This window comes from Juglans microcarpa x Juglans regia, chromosome 3S, assembly GCF_004785595.1.
Source record: "Juglans microcarpa x Juglans regia isolate MS1-56 chromosome 3S, Jm3101_v1.0, whole genome shotgun sequence".
Classification (NCBI taxonomy): Eukaryota; Viridiplantae; Streptophyta; class Magnoliopsida; order Fagales; family Juglandaceae; genus Juglans; species Juglans microcarpa x Juglans regia.
In genome coordinates, this window is record NC_054599.1 from 13420371 (window position 1) to 13437370 (window position 17000).

Consider the following 17000-nt stretch of genomic DNA (forward strand, 5'->3'; position numbering starts at 1 on the left):
TCACACCTGCTAGTCTCAGAATTAAATCCTTGTTCTCATGAGACGTGTTCCTGCTGAAATGAATTGAAGTTTTTTCTTTATTGAGGCGCTGACCAGAGGCATTTTCATGTAAAGAGAGTAGAAATAGTAGCCTACTATTCAATAGAATTTGCTTTGCAAAACAAGAGGCTATCATCTGCAAACAGCAGATGGTATATGTGAATCCTTCCCCTAGCAATAGGAACACTTGATATGGCCCTTGGATTTTCAGCATGATTAAGTAAGAAGCTAATAACTTTTGCACAGAGAGTAAATAGGGAGGGAGACAAAGGGTCTCCTTGCCTAATTCCTCTAGTTGGCTTGAAATAGTCTTGAGGGATTCCATTCAATAAAATTGAATAGGAGACAGTCTCCACACATTGCATCACCAGATGTATCCAATCCTGAGCAAATCCCATCTTTTTCATCACTTCTCTCAAAAACTTCCATTCAATCTTGTCATAAGCTTTGCTCATGTCGAGCTTTAAGGCCATTTACCCCTCTTTTTCAGTCATTTTGTTATTCATTGTGTGTGCAAGGCCTCAAATGCTACAATAATATTGTCTGAAATAAGCCTGCCTGGGACAAAAGCTAAATGTGTAGCATAAATGATCTTTGGAAATGTAAGCTTCAGTCTATTTGCTATTGCCTTTGAGACAATTTTATACATGACATTACAAAGATTGATGGGGCGAAAATAAGATACTTTTGAAGAGCTATCAATCTTTGGAATCAAAGTAATATTAGTAGCATTAATAGCATCAACATTGCCATTAGAGTTAAGAATAAACAGAACAACTTCACATACCTCATTTTCCACTAGACTCCAATGATTTTGATAGAAAGTAGGGGTCTCCATCTGGTCCAGGTGAACTGAGAGGGTTCATACTAAAAACAGCCTCTTTCACCTCTTGCTTAGTGTACTTTCTCAACAATACTTCATTCATCTCATCAGTAACCTTTTTCTCTAAATGAAGCAAGGATTCAGAAATGCCCTCAAGATTAGAAGTGGTAAACAAGTTCTGAAAGAAATGTTGGAATTTTGCACTGACTTCTTTAGAACTCTTTGCTATGGACCCAACCTCATCTGCTACTGTTTTAATAGTATTCTTTTTTCTCCTCTGTGAAGCACATTGGTAGAAAATTTAGTATTTCTATCCCCCTCTTGTAGCCATCTTTGCTTTGCCCTTTGCTTCCAACGAATATCTTCTTCCTCAAACAGCTAGTCAATCTATTTCTTTACAGCTCGGATTGGTCCTTTCAACTCACCCTTATCAGCTTGCTAGAGTGTAGAAAGCTGTTGGAGCTTAGTGTGAAGTTGTTGATTAGTAGAGCCCACTGAGTTTTTACTTCATGTCCTCAAACTTTCATTACATCTATTCAGCCCTTCAGTTGCCATTTTCAACTTATTAGACACCATCCATGGCCTTTTCCAAGCTTCCTCCATTACTTTATGACAATCCTCTTTAAGGGCCCAGCTAGCCTCATATTTGAATGCTCTTTCCCCTCTGACCAAACTCTGTCCTTCTGGAACAATGGATACCACAAGAGGCTTATGATCAGAAAAGCTTGCTGCTACTGTTGTAACTAAGTAACCACCAAAGTTTTCAAGCCAAACTGAGTTTGCACAAGCCCTATCGAGTCTCTCCTTAGTAAACTAAGGACCTTCCCTGTTATTGTACCATGTGAATCTGTCACTTTTGAACCCCAAGTCATGTAAGCCACAATCCATCAGAGCTAATCTAAAGCCTTCCATCTGAGCAAAAGGCCGAGATCCTCCCCCAAACTTCTCACCATAGTGTAGTATTTCATTAAAATCACCTAGGCAGAGCCAAGGTTTACTCCCACTAGGATCCAAAACATGCAGCAACTCCCAGCTCTGATGCCTTTTTGAAGTCAAGGGATTTCCATAGAAACCAGTACAAATCCATCTCATCTTATCCCTCCCATTTGTCAATCACGATAGAGATGTGAGACTGGGAATAAGAAAGCAAGTCAACATGCATAGAATCATTCCAAAGAAAGGCCATACCTCCACTATATCCTTTACTGTCGACCACGAAACTGTTATACATCCCTAACTTCTTCCTCACTAACTCCACCTTATGTCTACTGTATTTAGTCTCTATTAGAAAAATAAGACTAGGGAACTTAGATTTCACCAAAAGGTGAATTTCACGAACTGTCCGAGGGTTCCCAAACCCTCGGCAGTTCCAACTTAGGCAAATCATGGTTGTTGGTGGTGCTGCCTAGCAGCCACCACCATATATTCTTTCTTAATAGCGACTTCATGTATATCATTATGCTTCTATGTTTTAACAGGATCTAAGTTAACAAAGGGGAATTCCACCACTCTCTTCAAAGATGTTAAACCACTCCCCATCTTGAGATCCTCATTGTCACTATCCCTTAAAGTCAAGTGCTGGGCACGAGCTTTCCTTTTCCATGTTGAATGTTTTGGAGTGGTTAACTGTTTTGTCTGTGAAGACAGGAAAAGATTGAGAGACTTAACCTGAGATGCAAGTGATGGGTCTAGTTCAATAGTAGAGGCCTTCTCCTGATGGGCCTTCGAGCTCAGGCCCTTCATCTTCATATCTAAAGCAGATTCACTCCCATTGTCTACCACCACAATCTTGGGTCTAGTCTGGATGACAGAATCTGCAGTATAAGGACTCAGAGGGATATTCTTCTACCGATGATTGGGCTGTGTTGACAACCTTCCCTATTGACTCCAAATCAACTTCTAAGGTCGGAATGGCAACTTTCCTTATTAGTGAAATCCCTTCTGATTCCACCGAGATATCTGCTTGATTGAGGGAGCATCCCCCTTAGTTGGCCCTTGATTACTCTTTTCAAAATTGGAGACATCCTCTGATGCCTCTCGCCGACGGTGAGAAGCTGCAGCACCCCTACCACCACTATCATACCTTTTTGTAAACGAGCTACCTGGCTTTGGAAGGGTAGCTCTCAACCATGCATCGTATTCTGCTTTGTAAGTCTTGCTGTGGCCTCTATTCAACTTGGTGCATCCACCTTTTTTATGTTTTATGACTCCACAATGAAAGCAAAAAGATGGTAATCGTTCATATTTGATTGGAAGCCATAACTGTTTGTCATCAAGGTTAATGAACCTACCTTGGATCAAGGGTTTGGAGAGATTGACACAAACTTTCATACGTAGATATTGACCCCATGCACATCCAGAGCTGTCTGTATCAATTTCAATGACATCTCCAATACCCGAGCCAATTTGCATTCTAGTCTTTTTGTTCATGCTCACCAGTGGCATATTATATGGACTTGGACCCAGAAAAACTTGTAAGAAAAGAGAATCTCTATGGGAGGAGTAGTCTAGTCAACGTCCTTCATGCAAATAAGATACCTGTTGAAAGTCCAAAGTCTTTCCAATAGAACTTGGACATTATAGCACGGAAAGCCTCTTTATTGACCAATCTTTCAAAGACAACTAAAATCATCAAACAAAACTTCTTTTGACTTGCCACCTTTGCTACCTCTGATTTCGAAATTGCCACTTCTTCTCTCTCCTGATCTGTCAAAGTGAAACCTCTCCACAATCTCTCCAATTTAGTCTCCATACGTGTCTCTTCAGTCAAAAAACTGAGAGAGTCACTTTGCTACAGGCAAAGACAAAAACCTCACCCATCAGATGGAGAGGACCTTATATATATATATATATATATATATATATATATATATATAATTCTGTAATTTTCATTTCTGATAACAAACAATTCACTATTTTTATTACAAACGATGCTATATAAATTTTACACTTGAAATATTATATTTATAAGCATAAAGTTTTATTTTTGGATAAGATCATTTCCAATTCACTATTTTAGCTAGATGGTACAATGAAGTAGGAAAAAACATGATAAAATATCATATGTAGATGCCTATGCAATATGCAATATGAAATAGGCTACATGAATTATTTCAACTCATCTCATCTAATCATTACAAATTTCTTAAACTTAACTTCTACACAAAATACAATAAACAATTCAACTTTTTTAAATCTCAAAATAAAAATAATATTAAACAATTATATTCTAATAATATTTTATTTAACTTTCAACTTCCATCTCATTTTATCTGTGTAACAAAACGAGGCCTTCTAGTCCTTTATTTTTATTTAGTGGATTGTTTTATCAGCCACTTAAATCTACTTGAGATACGATATATAATTAAGTTTGACTAAAATGATAAAAATTAAGGTGAAAAAGAGCATTACTCTAAACATTGTAGTTTGTAAATATTTTATTTATCAAATCTCAACCATCCAATTCTAATAATATTAAAATTAGAAAAATTTTACTCATCATCCTCACACCACACATGATTTTTTATCTTTTTTTTTTTTTTTTCTTAGCAAGTATGTGGTATATGATGATGAGTAGAATAATTGAAATTTTTTTACATCTCAATATGAGTCTTTGCTCTAGGTCATTCTAAGAACGGATAGAGGTGAAGTGTGAGTCCGTGCTTACTTCGTTAGGGAAGTAAGGGGAAGAGTCTCTGATTTCACTAGTGAAATCGAGGAGGAGGGTGGAGGAACTAGAGGAAATCTAAGAGAGATTGTAATGGAATGAGGAGGAGAATGCCCCGCTCGAGCTCAATTTGGGAGATTATGAGAGGCAATGTTTAAGGGGAGGAGCTGCCTGTTGGGTAGGATTATTGTAGATCGTGTAATTAGAAAGGATGTTGCAAGTAAAACCATGGAGAAGATTTGGAAGGTTAGCAAACCGATTATCTTCTAGGAGTTCTGATCAAATTGTTTTATCATTACATTTGCAAATTTGGGAGACAATAACAGAGTAATGGATGGGAGACCATGATTGTTTGACAATCACCTATTTGTCCTCAAGCCTTTTGATGAGATGACCCAACTAAATCCGCTTAAATTTGATCATGAGCTATTTGGTGTGCAGATGAATAACCTTCCATTAGCAAGTATGAACTGTCAAATAGGGGAATTTGTTAGGGAATCAATTGGAAGAGTAGTGGACGTAGATGTGCAGGAGGATGATGTGGGTTAGGGTGTGAGACATGTGAGAATTGAATGTGACCTCAGGAAAGTGTTTGCATGGGGAAGGACTGTTAATCTTGATGGGAGGAGTATGTGGATTCCTTTAACATATGAGAAACTGCCAAGAATGTGCTTTAAATGTGGACAGATTCTGCATCAAGCGCATGGATGTATTGAGGGAGCAGGAGGTCAGTTTGGTTGATGGTTGAGGACTTCTTCAATTTCGTAGAAAAAACCTGAAGTGGAAAGAAAGGGGTTGAGGAGGAGGGCGTATGGGGTAGAAAATGGTGAAGGGGAAGGGAAGGTGATGGGGAGGCATGCTAATTTATGAAAGAGAAAAAGAATGAAAAGGAAGGGATCGGGACAAAAGGGACTATGGCGCAGGTTAAGATGCAGCAAACTAGGAGGGATGAGCTCAATGAAATCATTATCTTTGTTGGGGTCTATAGGGTGCCATGACTCCTGTTGCGGCACAGATCTTCCACTGATCACATGAGATTATGAGTCTAGACAGTAACGAGGAGAACTGTAAGTTGAATTTGGGAGGCAGGAAGTAAGGAAAAGGCGATGTATTACTAGCAAATTCTGACTACAGTGAAGCAGTGATAGATCCTAAACATGGCCACTGGAAGAGAAGAGCATGCGCAAAAAATAGAAGTGTGTCTCCTACCTCATATGTTGGTTACAAAAAAAGGGTGTGGTAGAAGCAGAGGTTGCTTGACAGCTCCCCAAGCATTATGAATCTGGTGAGTTGGAACTGTCGAAGGCTTGGGAACCCTTGGACAGTTCAAGACCTCAACCTTATGGTGGAAGAGAAGAGGCCCAAAGTTGTGTTTCTTATTGAAACAAAAACTAACTCAAGTAGAATTGATGCTGTGAAAAGAAGGCTTGGCTTTGCTGGATGTTTTGTGGTTGATGCAATTAGGAGGAAGGGGGGTTGGCTTTATTACAGAAGGATGAGAATGGAGTTGAGATTCAAAACTAATCGCAGTGGCATATAAGTGCATGGATCCATGATAAGGAAGCTAGATGTAAATGGCTTTTAACAAGGTTTTATGGCCATTCAGAAACTGAAAAAAGAAAGGACTCCTGAAACTTGCTTGCTCAACTAAAACCTGATGCACAAACTGCTTGGCTTGTAGTATGTGATTTTAATGAAATAATATCCCAATCAGAGAAACATGGGAAAGTTAGAGGGGGAGCAACAAATGAAACTCTTCAAGGAGGAAGTTAGAGGGGGGAGTAACATATGAAACTCTTCAGGGAGGCCTTGGAAACAACCTCTCTTTTTTATTTGGGATGTAAGGGGGATAAATTTACTTGGAGCAATCAACATATTGATAATACCTTTACAAAATAAAGGTTGGATAAGGTTGCTATAAATTGTCAATGGATATCTGCTTTCAAGGAGTGTACTGGGGTAGGACTTACAGCAAGGTGCTCTGACCATAAACCCTTACTAATATCCATGACTATGGAAAATTATCGAAAAATGAAGAGATGTGCCTTATTCAAATATGAGGCTAATTGGCCTACTCTGGAAGGGTGTGAACAATTAATTCAGCAGGTGTGGTCAAAGGAAGTAAATATAGTGAATCCATCGATAGGGGTCCAAGAGTCTTTAAAATTATGTAGTGGGGCTTTGATTCAGTGGAGTAAGGGGTGGCTAAAGATTGTGCAAGAGAAATTAGCTGCAAATCTGATCAGTTGAGAAAGCTACAAGATGACAAAGGCCCCCATAATTCTGTGAAGATTAAACAGGTACAGAATGAAGTAGGTCTGCTCCTAGAACAAGAGGACCTAAAGTGGAAGCAGAGGACTAAAAGAAACTGGTACCTCTTGGGGACAGATATACAATTTTTTTTCAAAGATGTGCATCCCAGAGAAGAAGGAAGAACCAGATAAAGTCAGTAGTTGATTCTGATTCAAGAATGAGAGTAGAACCTGAGGAAATAACTAAAGCCTTCATGAAGCATTATGAAGCGATATTTCAATCCACTTGGCCCACCAAAGAGATGTGATCAGCTTGTTTGCTTTCAATGGATGGGAAAGTGATTGAGAAAATCAATGAGATGCTATTGAGGGAATTCACAAAGGAAGAAGTGGATGCAACTATGTTCCAAATAGGTCATCTGAAATCTCCAGGGCCTAATGGATTCGGGGCATATTTCTATCACAGATTCTGGAGTAAAGTGGGTGATCAGGTATGTAATGCAGTCTTAGCTATTTCTAAAGGGGGTGAAATGGACCTAGATCAACTCTACTTATATTATGTTGGTACCTAAGGTGAATGAGCCTTTGTCTGTTACAAATTATAGGCCTATTAGCCTATGCAATGTATTATATAAATTCATTGCAAAGACCTTGGCTAATAGGCTAAAACATGTACTCAATGTTGTTATCTCAAGCAACCAGAGCGCATTCATACCTAGTAGACTCATCTTTGATAACATTGTGGTAGCCTATCAGTTCCTTCATTCCATTAAGAATAGGAGACGTGGGAAAGTGGGGAACATGGCTATAAAGTTAGACATGCCAAATGCATATGACAGAATGGAATGGAGTTATTTGGAAGATGTTATAAGAAGAATGGGGTTTGACACTAGATGGATTGCTTTAGTTATGAAGTGTGTCACTACTATCTCTTATGCAGTGCTGTTAAATGGACAACTAGGAGAGGTTTTCAGACCCTTAAGGGGTTAAGACAAGGTAACCCCTTGTCACCTTATTTATTCCTGTTGTGTGTAGAGGGCCTGAGCAACCTGATTAATTATTCTGAGCAGAAAGGACTTATCAGGGGGTGCCTGTGGTGAGGGATGAAACTAGACTCACACGCCTCTTGTTTGTTGATGATTGTGTTCTTTTGGGCAAGGCAAAGCTGGAGGAATGGAAGAAAATCAATAGTCTACTCGAGCTGTATGAGAAAGCCTCAGGGCAGTGTCTCAATAAACAAAGACTTCCATTTTCTTTAGCTCGGACACAAAGGTCAATGAGAGGAAATTGATTCAAAGAGAGGTGGCAACAAGTGTCAGAAACTGCTATGAGAAATACCTGAGACTTCCAGTCATGATGGCAAGATCAAAATACAATACCTTTCAAGGTATTAAGGATAGGGTGTGGTAGAAGATAAACAATTGGAAAAACCAATTTCTATCATTCTCTGGTTAGGAAATCCTTCTAAAGGCTGTGATTCAATCAATACGGATTTCCTAAAGGCTGTGATTCAATCAATACCCAATTACCACATGAGTATCTTCAAGCTACCTGCAAAGTTGTGTAAAGAAATATCATCCATGATTGCTCGTTTCTGGTGGGGCTTTAAACATGAGGATAGGAAAGTATAATGGTGCAGTTGGAGTATAATGGGAGAACCAAAAAAATCATGGAGGGCTTGGGTTCATGGATTTTGAGAGTTTTAACCAAGCTCTACTTGCAAAGCAATGTTGGAGGATTTTGACAAACCCCAACTCCTTGGCTGCAAGTCCTAAAGGAGAGATATTTCAGATATACTGAGTTCTTGAAGGCAAACTTAGGTCAAGGCCTTCTTTGATCTGGAGGAGCTTATGTGGAGCAATGAATTTACTCAAAGATGGACTTATTTGGAGGGTGGGGAATGACAGAGATATCAAAATTTGGGGTGACAGATGAATCCTAAGACCTTCTACTTGCTACCTAAAATCTCCAATAAAGAGATTTGATTGTAACTCAAGAGTTGTGGAGTTTATTGATGAAGAGAGGGGCTGATGGAAAAAAGATGTTATCAGAGACACTTTAAATGAAGAGGAAGTTGAACTGGTGTGCATCATATCCTTTAGCCTTTCTGGTTTAAAGGACAAGTAAATTTGGAGATACACAAAAGATGGACATTTCAATGTTAAAAGTGCATATCATCTAGATATGAGTAGAAGAAAGAGAGTGAAGGGAGAAACCTTTGTTGCCTAATGGGAAGTGAAAGTTAGAAACCTGTTTGGAGGTTGAATACTCTAGGTGTCATGAAGACTATCATTTGGAAATTCATCAATAATTGTCTCCCTACAATAGTGAACCTGACTAAGAGACAGATTATTGAGAATCCCTTGTGCCCAATATGTGAAAAAGAGGAGGAAACGATTTGTCACACTTTGTTGAGCTGTCCAGTTGCATCTAATGTGTGGGTTGAATCTATAAGCCCTATCCACAAATGGTCTAGCAATGAAGTTGATTTCGTTGTGTTATGGAAGAAGCTATCTTTGAAACTTCAACAAAATGACTTGGATGTTGTAACAACTATCATGAAGAGGCTTGGATAGGAAGAAACAAATTTATTTATGAGATGACCTTCTCTAGTCTCAGAGTGGTAGTGAAACAAGCAAACGAGAGTCTTGATGAGTTTAAGCACTGAGTATAGAGCCTAGTGTAGTAGTTTGCTCAAGTTAGAATATTTGTTATTCTTTGGTCAGAAATTGAGCTTGCTTTTAAGCCTTGCTTTCTTGTTCCAATTACAACAACAATCATGTTTATTCAGGAAGGATGTTCATTATTGTAAAGGTCTCTAATTTGGATGATAATCATATCTTACATGAAAACAACCAATTTACTTATATGAATGAGTATAATCCAACCTTGTATACTCTAAACAATGCTTTCAACTTTGATCATGGCTCTCGTCCTCTCTTTACTATCCAATAGTAAATAACAAAGACTGGTAATTTTAACTTAAATACTGAAGTGATGCTTTTTCTCAGCTGGATGACACAATCTTCACTCCAACGAACTCCAAAATTTGGGGCAAAGGTCTTCTACAATGGTTTGAGTTCACAGAGCTGAGACTTCCAAAATTAAAGATTTAAACATGGTGCTTACTTTTTTTCTCATTTGAACATGACGGGTGTGGTTTAATATTTAATACTACTAAGTAAATGGTTGACTCAATTGTTTAGAATTTTGTGAGATGGGTTGATTTTCCTGTTGCAGTGAGAATTTGCGATAGGATTGTGTTCGTCTAAGTTGTTGGAACTCGAGAAATCAATCTTTTTAAGAAGTATAGGTTGAGAGGCTGGTCCTGGTTTTGGTATTGACTTGCTATTAAAGATTTTGATCCGGGCTAACAATGCTAACAAATTATCTCAATCCCTTTTTGTGTATTTATAAAAAAAAAAAAAAATTAATTTTCTCAAATCTCAAAACAATAATAATTTTAAAAATAATATTCTAATAATATTTTATTCAACTTTTAATTTTCATCTCAACTCACAATCCAAACCTAACTTCATCGTTTACTGAGGTGTTAACCTTAAAAATTTAATTGTAGGAGACCACATCTTTTATATATATATATATATATATATATATATATATGTGTGTGTGTATAACTTAAATGTATTTTAAAAAATGAAATCTAATCCTCTGTAGGAATCACATCCCTTAAACCAGGATGTGTTCCCTTATTATTAAATTTTCAAATGTGTTAACCTTAAAATCTGTTATCCGCACAACACCTTTTATTCGTTTGTTGAGGTGTTACACCTTTAAAAGTTAATTGTAGGGGACCACATCCTGTTTTATGGAATAGGTGCTGCTCAACACCATGAATTTGTTTCCTTAAATTTATTATTAGTCTAAATTATATTTTATATTTTATATTTTTTTAATGAGCAATACTATATACCACACTCTATTTCATTTTCATCTACCATATAACACATGACATATTTATCATCGTTAGATGATAAAGAATCATCTAATAAAAGATTATCTAATGATGATAAATGTGTCATATCTTGCATAGTAGGATGAAAGTGAAATGATAGTATGGTGTATAGAATTTTCTTTTTTAAATATCTTTTAAAAATAAAAAAATATATATCATTTCACTAATAGTCATTTTCCTAATCATTAAAAAATTAAAAATAAAAACTAAAATAAAATATTCAAACTCGAACAATAATTTTAATGCTACGTTTGGATGTTGATATGAGTTGAGTTGTAAATAGTAATATTTTGTAGATTCTATTACGATTGGTTTAACTTTTTAAAAGTGAGATAAGTTTAACCTTTTAGTTAGAAATATATAAAATAGGTTGAGGGGTTTAATTATTTTATAAAAAATTAAAAAATAGTAAATTACAACACTAATTATTTTGAGAAAGTTGAGGTCAGTTAAGGGGCAATCTCGTATCATTTTCATTTTCTTTTCAAGGGATTTCCAAGTAGTAAATATTTTGGATTATTTGTCCACGCTAAACCAAACCAAACCCGACATAATAAGTTTGGTTGTTGTTTCGACGACGCTATTCCTTGTCCTTGTTTGGAAATAGGCGCATTGTTCATGTTTCGGGCTTTCTGCCGGCTTTTACTTCCTGTTTTTTTTGCCCCTCCGGTCCTCTTTTCTGTCTTCTTGGAATGTGTAGTCCCGATTTAGGTATACTTCCTCAAACATGTACGTCCAATTTCATTGGAAAAAAAGGGGAGACTCTTATATTTCATCCTTTGTATGTAAGTTTCAGTCCAACTTCCAATCGCTTGGTTTGGATGGCCATAATATCTGAGAAGTGAATGTTGGTAAATAGTAATGAATAAATAATAATAAAATATTTAATAATAATAAAAATAGATAAAAAATAATAATAAAATAAAAAATAATAATTAGAATATTCGAATACTCTCACTTCCCAAACAAGTCCGAGAGAGAGAGCGAGCCCCGATTTTCGTTCGGTTCATTCAATTTTTCCTGGATAATTTTGGGAAGCAACTTTACGTCTATCGAGAACAAGACACGTCGATCTTGGGGTTTTCTTTTACCCTTTCTGTTTTCACCGATCTTGGGTTGTTCTTTTTCCAATTCTACAAGGGAATTCGATCGGTGAGCATATTGTGTGTTGATGATCGATGTATAATATGTGTTTGGGCGGGTTGATTTTGCATTGAGTTGTACGCAGATGGAAAGGGAGAGGCGTAATGGCAGTCATAATTATCACACTTGTACGGTGCACGGTAATGGAGGCGGTAGAGAATCTAGAGATAGATATATAGAGTCTCTGCCGTTCGCTTCGACTCCTTCTGCGCTTTCGTCCGGCGGTGCTGTTGGTTACATCGAACACACCGTTTCAAAGCTGGACACTCTCGCCGGGATTGCCATCAAGTACGGCGTCGAGGTATGCTTGTTCGATTATTCGACTAATATTTCTCTGCTTGATTCTTTTATTTTTGTTTGGTGTACTAGCAGTAATAGCAACGGTGATTATAATTCTGCTAATGTTGATTCGAAATCGTGTATTCATTATGATGATCCAATGGCATTACTAAGTCCCGGGAATTTTTCATCGCCTCCTACGCGATTTCTTGATGATTTTAACTTGTTCCTTCGTAAGGAACACGGACCAATATGGTTAATAATAAGAACTTTCTTGGAGGAATTTCTCCCCCCCACAACAACCCAACCCCCCACCCCCCCCCCCCAAAAAAAAACAAAAACACTTCCTTTCTTTTATCGAATAATATATTTTGTCTACAAATGAGGGAAGAAATAAAACGAAGAAGGAATAAATGTTGGATAGACCGAGGCCGAATGCTGTGTTCTCTCTCTTCTTTTCTCTAAGCCGAGTTTATGCTTTAGGAGTTTGTATAGCTTCATGTCTTATGCATGGAAGACTTGAGCATTGTATCATTATGTATTCTGAATTGCATCTGTTCACTGACGAGTCTGTTTTGAATTAACCTCAGCCTTGTGGTGATTTTTCTTTTCTTGGTATCATAGGTCGCTGACATAAAAAAGATGAATGGATTGGTTACAGATTTTCAAATGTTTGCTCTCAAGTCTCTCCAGATTCCATTACCTGGCAGGCATCCTCCATCTCCTTGTTTATCAAATGGTTCCATCACTCCAGGGTATTTACATTTTGCTCACTCCATTCTGTTTCTCCGAATGTTCTTGTGCATTTGCTCCTGAACCTTATCTGAGCTTCTTTTCCTTGATATGTTATAAAATTTTGTGCTGTTTGGTTAATTTATTTGTATTAATGATAAACTTATCTCCCGTGATGCACACCCTCACCTTTTTCTTTGTTTTCTTGGTCACTTAATTGGGACTTTTTTAGTTTCCTTGTGTTCGTAAGGTAAAAGTACAGCCTGTTTTGCAAGATGTTCCACTAAGAATATTGAAGTGCAGAGCACCAATAGTTCCTTCGTCTATCTCTCTCTCTAATTTTATAATGTAAGATGAGTAATATTCAAGAAAAATGGTTGATTTTATTTTTAAATCTTTGTTTTAAAATACTTATAAAAAAACATAATTATTTATTTTAACGTATTGGGACTTGAGCTATGGCTGACTTTGGGTGACTGGCATTTTGGGTGGTGATAATGCAGACCTGCGGTGGTAAGGTCAACATGATCAAGATGGCATCATGGTGGCGGTATTTATGCAATGCCACTGAAGAGTTTAGTGTTTATGATTGCCGTGGTTATTGGGTAGAGATTTTTTCATATTGGTGTTGACCGTTGGAAGGTGGACTGGTCAAAGATGTGTTGGCAATGATGGTCCTTTGGCAGCAGCACTTTCTGGTGGTGGTGGTGCTTGCAATGGTTCACATTCTGGCTGAAGTTGGCTTCAAATCATTTCTTATGTTTTGTGATGGATTTATTATTATCAGTTCTTCGGAAATTAGTTATTAGTGACATAATTCATGCTTTGGACCACTTCTATTTTGAAACCTGATTTTTCCAATTTTTCTACTTCAAGACCCATGTTTTGTCTTCTTTTTAATCAAGGATCTCGATAGCATTTTCAACAAGTTTTCCTACAAAAGAAAGTTCCTTCCGTTTATATTATCTTCCCTCTCTTAACTAAGGGAAATGCTGATGGATGTCTGTGAATGAAAACGGGTTAAAGCTGGATCTTGAAATAAGAAGGAAGGGGAGGGAGGGTTGGGAATGGGTTTCATACCCCATGAAACAGACTTGTATCCTGCTTAATAGTATACCTGACATTTGGGATTTTCTGCCTTTAAAACTTGTGTTTCATGTGAGAATTATATGTCTGATTTTTACTAAAATATTTGGAACTTAGTTGTTTTGTAATTCAGTAATGGAATGACATAATTACTAGTGAAGGAATGGGCCAAGATGGTCTGACAGGAATGTGAGAAAAGAAAGATCAGTTTTTTCTCTCTGGAAGTGTTATTAGAGTACGCATCGCTAAAGCATTTTGTGTGTACTTTTCTTCTCGTTGGCAATTTCATTTGGTACTATCTCTCATTCCTGATTAAGCCAGCTGGAAGCTCCTGGAATTAGGTCCATTTTGAGTCCTCCGAAATCATGCATTCATTCACACGGTTTCAATTGAGTTTGAGTAATTTCTGAAGTTTTAGAGTACTTTTTAGTTTTCTCATGAAATCTTAATACTTTTAAACAAAGGACTGGAATAGTCTGTCTAGGATTTTGTGTAATCTGTCAGATTCATAGGATGGATTCAATAAATCCGGTAGCTTACTTGAGACTTTGAGGCCGTGATCGCATTCTCCATTATTTGTGATTCCATTGGAGATGTAGGTTTGCTTGCCAGGGAACTGACTTAAGACTGACTGAGATTCCTCCTCCTTCATGGTTCAATCCTTTTAGTACCTAACCATCTAAATTCCCTAACCATCAAACCTCCACCGAATAAACCTGTATGAAATTATCAAAAAGCTAATCTAGCCTTGAGTTTATAAAGATCATCCATCAGATTTGGCAACACATTGGGTTGAGCTATGCCTAGGAAGGAGGATAGTAGACCTCTTTGCCATTTGGAGAGGGTTATATCGCAGCACCCAAATTGCAGCAGTCTGGAAGATGGTCCTGTGGTGTTTTTGGACAAAGAGGAATGATAAAAACTTGAGATCAGGGTTTTCTTTATTTTCTTATCTCTTTTTTTTTTTTTTCCTTTCCCTAGTTAGGTGTTCATTTTGTATTTTCTGTCTACTAGGGTTATCTCTTTTTGAGTTTCTTTTTAATTTCAATTTTATAAAGTTTAATCACTTGTGAAAAAAAGAAACACAGAAGCTTTGGAAACACAGCCCCTAGTGCTGTCCTTTGCCAGTTCTATATGTTCCTTACTTTTTTAGGGCAATAGTCTTGGACAGAAATTCTCATTCGTAATGGAAATGCTTTTCCTGGTGATTATGCTTTGGATAGAATCCTTCAAGTACCATCAGTGATGATGGATTTGGCATTTGTTTTTAATGATTACTCATGTTTTGTATGACATAAGCAAGTTTTGGTTGTTTCCCTTGAAAATATTTACTCACAATAATGTTTCCCAACATTTAATAATGAGAAATGATTTGTACAAATCCCAAATAGACAAGTCTCATACACAAACCCTTGTAAAAAAGTGGACTCCACGTAAAAAAAGTGTAAAAAAAACTATTCTTTATTAGTGGGACTCACTTTGTTACCAAGGGCTTGTATGGAGCTTGTCTATTTGAAGCTTGTACCTAGCATTAATCTTTAATAATTGGTTACATATTTTCATTGTTCATCATAAAATAGTCTTTTGAACATTTGAACTTTCAGTTTCTGACCATGCTAACTGTTCTGCAGACAGAGCAGTTCTGACCACATCCCACCCTGGCGTAGACATGGTGATTTCATTGAATCATTTCAATCCCTTGGAGTTAAGTCTCCTCAGCGGAAGGTTTCTCCAGCTATGAGCTCTTTACATGATTATTACAGACTCAAACCGAGAGATCCGAAAACCATGCCTGAATGTCTTGAAATGGCTGCCTACAAAAGAGGAGATTCTCAATATTTAGAAGATGGGCCTTTCCCCAGCGCCTCTCTGGTTTCCAACCCATCTTTGAGGCATCACCGGAAGTCCAAAAGTTTAGTTAATGCTTTATTGGATGAGAATGGTGAGCTAGCTGGCGGCGCCCTGTCTGTTTCAGAAGCTAAGGACGGTGACACTGATAAATGTTGGGAGAAACTGCTCAGAAGGCGTCAGAAGTCTGAAGCTGATTTCACCCATCACACGCCAGAAATGTTGTTGGAGAATAACAGCAATACTGGTGGGTTTCTGGCAAAAACAGGAAAGGGCTTAGCCTTGAGACCCAAAGCAGCAAGCCGAACTACGACAAGTGATTCTGAAACAGGTGGTTTGAACCCAATACCAATTGGTCTGGGAGATTCTGTTGTACCTGATGACTTTTCTGTAGTGAAGAAGTCTTCAAGCACATCAAGTTTGCAGGATCAGGACTGCAGTAGTTCATCCATATGGACTACTACAAGGTGGAGTCTGAAACCGGATCTGCAGGCCCTTTCGACTTCAGTCATTGCAAAACCAATTTTTGATGGCTTGCCAAAGCCTACACCGGGTCGAAGAAACAAAGCTGCACTTGACTAGTTAATTGTTCAATTTTTCTCAGGCCATCCGTTGGCAGTGCTTGATGAGTATAGAGAGGTACGACAAATAGTTGTTATGGAAAATGTTATATTGGTTCTGTTCTCTGAAGAACGTTTTGCATGTCGGTTAAGGAAGCTGACATACAAGAGCCAAGGAAGAGGGATCAAAGAAGCAGATGATATAATGTGTATGGCTTCAGCTGATATCAAACTGAGCTTCAGCTGATTTTACAAAAGCCCTCGAAAATTAGATCCAACATTAATAGATCTAACATTATTTTTTTAAAAGATATATTTCCAAGATTTGAAATTGATTTTTAAACGAATGCAAAACTTCAAAATATGATCTAAATTCCATGCAGTTATTAAAGTTGACCAGTATAAGAAGATGATAATGTGTAGTGAATCTTTAAAAATGTCGGTTCTTATTTTGTTAATCATGTATTTACTACCTCTAGCTTATTTGTTTGGGAACTTAACATTCCCAACATATCTATAAAATATAATCATATATTGTTTGATTAGGACAAATAGTATTGGTGATTGTGAATTTTGTTAATCCTTCTCAAAATAT

The 17000-nt window shown here is 37.3% G+C and overlaps 1 protein-coding gene across 1 annotated transcript; it reads left to right on the forward strand.

Annotated features, from left to right (window-relative positions):
• The first annotated feature begins 11735 nt into the window (after positions 1–11735).
• Positions 11736–16799, forward strand: LOC121257116. The gene is made up of 4 exons (XM_041158010.1): positions 11736–11909; positions 11986–12201; positions 12804–12934; positions 15629–16799. Exons 2-4 carry the CDS (start codon positions 11986–11988, stop codon positions 16425–16427), a joined length of 1146 nt encoding a protein of 381 aa, XP_041013944.1. The 5' UTR covers positions 11736–11909; the 3' UTR covers positions 16428–16799.
• The last annotated feature ends 201 nt before the right edge of the window (positions 16800–17000 follow it).